The 6,505-nt window shown below is 37.9% G+C and overlaps 1 protein-coding gene across 1 annotated transcript; it reads left to right on the top strand.

Moving 5' to 3' along the window:
- Positions 1 to 18: 18 nt before the first annotated feature.
- LOC116303877 (uncharacterized) lies at positions 19 to 6,206 on the top strand. Its single transcript, XM_031713486.2, has 2 exons — positions 19 to 3,398; positions 3,947 to 6,206. Exons 1-2 carry the CDS (start codon positions 407 to 409, stop codon positions 4,009 to 4,011), a joined length of 3,057 nt encoding a protein of 1,018 aa, XP_031569346.2. The 5' UTR covers positions 19 to 406; the 3' UTR covers positions 4,012 to 6,206.
- Positions 6,207 to 6,505: the final 299 nt, after the last annotated feature.

Genomic DNA, 6,505 nt, shown 5'->3' with positions numbered 1-6,505 from the left:
GAATAAAGTGGTTCTACTTGAGTGGGCTTCCTTTTTTTTCCGGTTCAATGGATTGTTTTGATTGGTTATTCAAATGACTGCTCGTTTGCTGACATGTGTTGAAGGGGAGGGGATGCACCAAACCATTGTATACTGGGTTCTGCTCCGTTGATCTGATTCTAATACTCCATCTGCCAACCGGTTGCGCCAATTTTTAAAGCAACCACTGCTAGTTTTACTCCGCTTTGGCATCAATGATGAAAAAAGAAAGGCGTCGATTGATCTGGAAGGCAATCTGAGATCAAATCACAGCGCGCCTAAGGTGACAATGTTAGGTATTCAATTACAGATTGTCATTCCTTCACATATTTTGAGACGCTGAAAAGCTTGTCTACTTTGAATCAAGAATATTCAAATCTGGCAAGCCATGCATCTTAAAACTTCTAACAGTACGGGAAACAGAGCCAGACCAGTGACTGTTAATTTTCCTTTGCCGAGAAAAGCAGTTTCTAAACTTCGTGCGTTGGCCATCGCAAAAGACCCAAGGCTTCTTGATTTAGGCGTACTAGCTGTCCAGATCACAGACGATGAAAGCATTGTCCTCGGGATTGAGCTCGACAAAACTAAAAAGAAAAGCGCTGTGTATGTAAATAAGGCCGCTTCACCTTCTTATGCTCATTCATCAGTCAACAGAGTGAGTTTTAACCCCAAGACTGTGGACCCCAGAAGCTTTACAACTACGACTACGTTTGATCCCCTCACTCATAGATACTCAGGAGCTAATGCTAGTCAACTTTCACAGGCTGCGAGAAATGTTAGTTTCGTGTCCAAAACAAAGAAACTAGCTCAGAATTCAGCTGCCAAAAAGCGGGCAAAGGATACTCTTAATGCTGCGAGACGTGGACGAGGCAGAGGACGAGCGGGGAAGACTATTGGACAGACTAAAACTTCAATCAGAGCCAGTACATGGGAAATGGTCTACAGTCACATTGGTTTACCAAGAGAGCATCGTAATGAAGCTACAAACCTACTTGAACCTCCAGTGGGATCTCAAGCTTCTGGTATTGCCAATGTACCTGTTGCACAAACAGAGCTGCCAAAGGAAAATATATTAAAGTTAGACCATAAGAGAAAGAGCTCAGTTAGTAGCCCTCCACTGAAGTCTTCACTGAAGTCTCCTGGCCAATCTGGTGTGTACTCTGAAGATGACAGCTCTGTGTCTAGTTCTCCTTGCTCACACTCTCCAATGAACTCTGAGGAACTCATGAATCTTTTTGTTGACTCAAACTTCAGTGCCACATCTGTTTTGAAACAGCTAGCAGAAAGTCGTTCCAAAGGAGATGAAAAACAGACAGACAAAGAGAATAACAATGACAAGACGAACAATAGTTTTGTCAATGCTGCAGCAGAAAGCAATGTAAAGAAAAAAGAATCAGGAAGTTCCATGGTTGATGTAACTGTATTTGACAGTTCAACCCAAATGGGGACTTTCCCCAAGAACTCTGGAACTCCAATATCTAATGTTGGGAATAATAGTTATGTTTCAGACACGAAGACAAGCAAACCATTCACAGGGGTTGGAAAGAACTTGGCTGTCTCTTCGTTATTTGGGGTTGGACCTAGTGGTAGCAGCCTGAATTTCTCTTCATCGTCTTTGTCAAGTATCAGTTCTGTGAAAACAAGCAGTGGATCAGGAAAGAGGCCTGCAAATACGCTGGGTGATTCATATTCTGGTTTAAGTCATCCAAGCTCTAAATATTCACTATCTTCATCTGAATTGACCTTTCATGATCCCCAGTCCAAAAGGGCAAGATTAGAGCTAAGCATTAAGAGAGAGAATTTAAACAAAGCAAATGAACAGAATCGACAAAAATCACCAGATTGTCCCTCATCACAATCACCAAAACCGCCCGTAATATCTGTATCATCTCCTTCAAACAGTCATTCCAGTGACATTTTAACGACTGCAACAAAAGCAGCAGCAACAACAACCACCGCATCAAATGTTGCCCTTAAAAATTATATGCAATATGGGTATTACTATAGTTCGGAGGACCTCAGTAGAGCCCTTGCTAAAAATGGGTCCTCAAAGAGCAAAAATACTCCCCAGACGAGCCTTTATATGTCTGCTTCTTCGATTAATACACCCATAATGAGCATATCATCAAACATTCATGCCATGCCGAAACCCCAGACCCAAAATAAACAGCCAACCTCAAAAGAACCAGCATCTGAGGTTTTGTCAAATAGTTGTAATTGGCAGCAGTCTGTGGACCCTAGCCACAAAACCAATGATCATCCTAACAGTGAATCTATTTCAAAGACTTCAGATTCTTCTAAAATGGCTATAAGGCCTCAATCATCAACTGACTTCCATGAAATTGCTTCAAGTTCTTCAATTGAAAAATCTACATCCGAGAAGAGCCAGTGTGAAGCAAGTGCTCTGAGCTTTACAACTAGTACATCTGGTGCCACAACTACTACCATCACTACGTCATCACCTACAGTGCTGACCTCTAGTGACGCAACGCCGCTTAGAGGCACTGTGCCTGATTCAAGCAGTAATATACAAAGTAATGGCAAATGTTATGCAATAAGCTATGTATATCCCATGGGAACTGTATGGTATCCATATGTGGCTATTACTCCTTATGCTGTGTTACAGAAGAATGCAAGGAAATCAAGTGGACTGGAAAGGTGCGAGAATGAAACAGAAGGGACGAGTGGTGCTTGTGATACTTCTTCCCAGTACATTGACTTGGCTAGCTCACTGAGGTATTGGCAACAGCTGAGCTTATTGTACAAGAATCAAATGTTAGTCACAGCATCAGCGAACCCTAATATTTTGAGCTCAACTCCTTTAACATTAGGTCAAAATGCGTTAGGGGTTTCCAGTAGCATGGCCTCTGAAGTGCCTGCTGTCCTTTCACAGCAGACGTCAATGATAGATTCCAAAAGCGAAAGAGCTTCATTCTCTTTTAGTTCGTCAGAGTTAAGCAGTGATATTACATCTGCATTCAGTAAACAACCAGGTCAAGATGGCTCTTCAAATTCAAGTGGTCCTTTAGAGAAAAAACCTCTTCGAAGGGCAAGTGTGATTGTTGCTGCAAAAACATCCAATGCAGTTTCATCCTCAAGAGCTAATAGTGAGGAGTCATTTGAAAACAGATTCTCCGTTTCAACTCCAGAATCTGATGTAAGCTCTGATGGCACGCAGATAAAATCTGAACCTCTTGTTATAGACAACTGCAATAGGCTTATAGAAGAACATTGCCAAAGAATGAATGAAGTTCTTGCAGCCACTCGAGGGGATTACAGCAATAACCTTGCAGCCAGTCCAACTCCACCTTTGCTTAGCTTTATTCCAGATAGCTCTATAGCATATGTTAATGTTGGAAACAATGGCTCCAAGAAAACAGGTACAAATTTATGCGCACTTTTTTTGAAAACCTTAGTTTTTAAAAAATCACTTTCATTTAAGCAGTTTAATGTTTTGAAATTGTTTTCAATATAATAATCACATAAGTAACAAGTTAAATTTTCCATAACTTTATGTTCAAGCACTTGTTCTTATATCAGCAGTAATGCTGAAAATGTTTAGGGATTCAGGCAAATGTTGAATAAAATTCAGCATATCTGATTGGTTGAATGTATTCAAAGTGATAACAGCTGTCATAATAATGATATATCTGTCAAATGCTTTACAGCTGTACGTAACCAGGGGCTTTTACAGCTTTTTCTGCAACATTTTCCCATTGCAGATTATGATTCATTCCCAAGAGTATCAATTATTTGTTTTAAAGTTGTGCATGAAAAGACACATTAATATGGATACAACTCAAACAAAGAATCTTATTCTGTAGGGAATTACTTGTGGTCTGTAAATCGTAAGAAAACATTGCTCAACAATGAACAAGGTCTTTTAAGTCTTACAGTGAAATTAATATTTTCTCTCTTTTTTTTTCAGCTGGAAATTGGAAAGATGGCAAATCCAAATCCTCAAAGAAAAAGAAATCCAACAAAGCCTTGTGAAAAGGCAAAAGTTTGTTTCCATACATGTTTGATACATAAAAAATATTATCACTGATTTGAACAGTCAATGCAGCTCATTAGAGTAATTTTTCTCAGACCGTGAAATAGTTAGTAGACTAATAGAGGCTAGTAAATCTTTTTTCCATTGTTTTCTTTTGTTCTGTTTGACTATCATACATCAACTACAAGAAAATGTTTCATGGTCTGAGGAAAATAAATAACTCTATTGTTAGAAGTAAGATAAAAATTATTGTATGATGCTAAACCATTCCAAAAATTATATGAGCCCTGAAATTTGAGATTTATACCAGAAAGAATTAGTATGGAATGAATTTTTTTTACCTTTATACAAATAGTTGATTTTAAATGAAGATACATGTATTTCTGTGATGCTTGATTGAATACGTATTGATGAAAATATGAGATGATATACATGTATGATTTATGAATATTTAGAAATTATTGATTTGTTACTGTTGAAAGTTCATGTTTTTAAAGAATTTATTAGTGCTCAGATTAATTTTGGCCTTCATTGCCTATAGCATTGATCATTATAGCACCTGTTATTTTACGATTGTGAGTGAGTGAGCAATAAAGTCATCAGAGGTCACACTCCAATAACCATAGAGATCTTAAGATTGGACTGAAGAACAGGGACTCCATACTAGCCTCCTCTGCAGGATACCCCATATATTCTGTTGTGCTCCCTGTGTTAATTATGGCAGAAGAGAACTAGGGACAAGAGAGGAGGTGGAAGGACTTTTTTGTGCTTGCCACAGGTAGCCTGAGGAGTAAAAAGAACCAAGGAGATGCCTGCAGGGGGATGCTACTGTTGTCCCTGCCTTTATTGTCCTCACTAGAATGTCAGTCAGATGGTAATATCGTCCTGTGTCACATTTCTTGCTCCTAAGCAATGATCTTACTGCAGTTTGCATTACTACGCGGCCACCCCAGACACAAATCAAGTCGTGTAGTTTGCAATTGATTGCTGTCAATCAAACACCTCATTCTACTTGGATGTACTCAAACTCTTTGCAATCGCTTTTGGAACTTTCCTTCATGATGTCTGACTGAGAAGGTTTGATAGAAAAGCCAACTTACTGATCCAAACGTGTATAAATGGCATCAACATGAATGATTGATGGTAGTCTATTGCAAACTACACGACTTGATTTGTGTCTGGGGTGGCCGCGTAGTAATGCAAAGGGCGCTAAAGTTTTTCACAGATATATGGCATGCACTCTGTGCTTTTAAAATAGCATAGTATGCTTATGAACTAACCAAACTCAAATTTGTACCATCATTTATCTCAGTAAAGCCATGAACATGGTAGCTGCTTAAAAAGAAATATTACTTTTGAGAAAAGAATTGGAAAGGTCTAATGAGATAGCAATATCCTTTGATCCTGTAACACTCTCCATAAGAATGGAATGCTTGGAAATAGAACATTTCCAGTGACTTTAAATCTGCTCTTGAAGTAGCAGAAGAGTCAGGGCTTAAAACAACGGCCAATCAGTTGCTGGTCATAATCACAGGCCAAATTAGCCTTAACTCAGCAATACCTTATTTTTGACTTAACGTTACTGGTCAAAATGACCAGCCAAGCAAATATTTGACTGGACAAGTCCCAGTTCTTGCCAGATATTGTCTGATGTCTGGCTGTTATTTTAAGCCCTGAGAGTTAACATTGTGTTTGCCCAGTGCAGACAATCATTGCAGAACATTTCCAATTGGTGCTTATACACGTTTGAAAAAAAAGTATTTATACTTAGAGTACAATTAATGTAGGCCTAGTGAATAGAAAAGAAGTACATGCTTTGAAGAAAAAACTGTTACATTCATGCTATTGGTATTTTGGTTTACATTATTTTTCAATAGTTTTCCCCCCAGATTTCACAGAGTATTTTTCTAGGTTGTCAATCATATATTTTTTAGAAGTCCATTTATTTATATTGTTTGGCAGTGTTATCGAAATTATTGAGTTGAAAATCATACTTTTATAAGAATAATTAGTTTATCAAACAAGTGTAATAAAAAAGTATTGAGCTAATAAAGTTTGTATTTTGTTATTGAGATTGTTATACAAGAGAGTACTGCAGTGATTTTGTACTCACAACACCAAATTGATTGCAAGGTGGCTATAAGAGGACTGAAGACCAGCTTTAGAGTTGAGGGCCATATATTAAATTTAAAAAACTCATTAATGATTCACGAAGGAAACAATAGAAATCATGACTGGAGGTTTTACATCTGATATAGATTCGTCTTCATTTGCATAAACTTTAACTTGGATTTTCTCTATCAAACTTGGTTCATTTCGTAAAGAATTAACTTACATCATGAGTTTTTTAAGACGTTTAATAAACTTGCAGATCGTGTTTTATTGGGTCTAAAACCACTCGGCTACGCCTTGTGTTTTATACCTGATAAAACACTTCTGTTTGTTCATCAAACATTACTTATTTAAATATTTATAGGATATGAGACTAAACGT

This window comes from Actinia tenebrosa, unplaced genomic scaffold (assembly GCF_029948245.1).
Source record: "Actinia tenebrosa isolate PJP-AT-01 unplaced genomic scaffold, QUT_ActTen_1.0 PGA_scaffold1__47_contigs__length_23844297, whole genome shotgun sequence".
NCBI lineage: Eukaryota > Metazoa > Cnidaria > Anthozoa > Actiniaria > Actiniidae > Actinia > Actinia tenebrosa.
This window is presented reverse-complemented; position numbering and strand designations above follow the sequence as displayed.

Excerpts from the sequence above, each read along its gene's own strand:
- LOC116303877 (XM_031713486.2), top strand. The coding sequence starts at position 407 with ATGCATCTTAAAACTTCTAACAGTACGGGAAACAGAGCCAGACCAGTG. Across the intron at positions 3,399-3,946 it reads CAATGGCTCCAAGAAAACAG|CTGGAAATTGGAAAGATGGC; the intron begins GTACAAATTTAT and ends TTTTTTTTTCAG.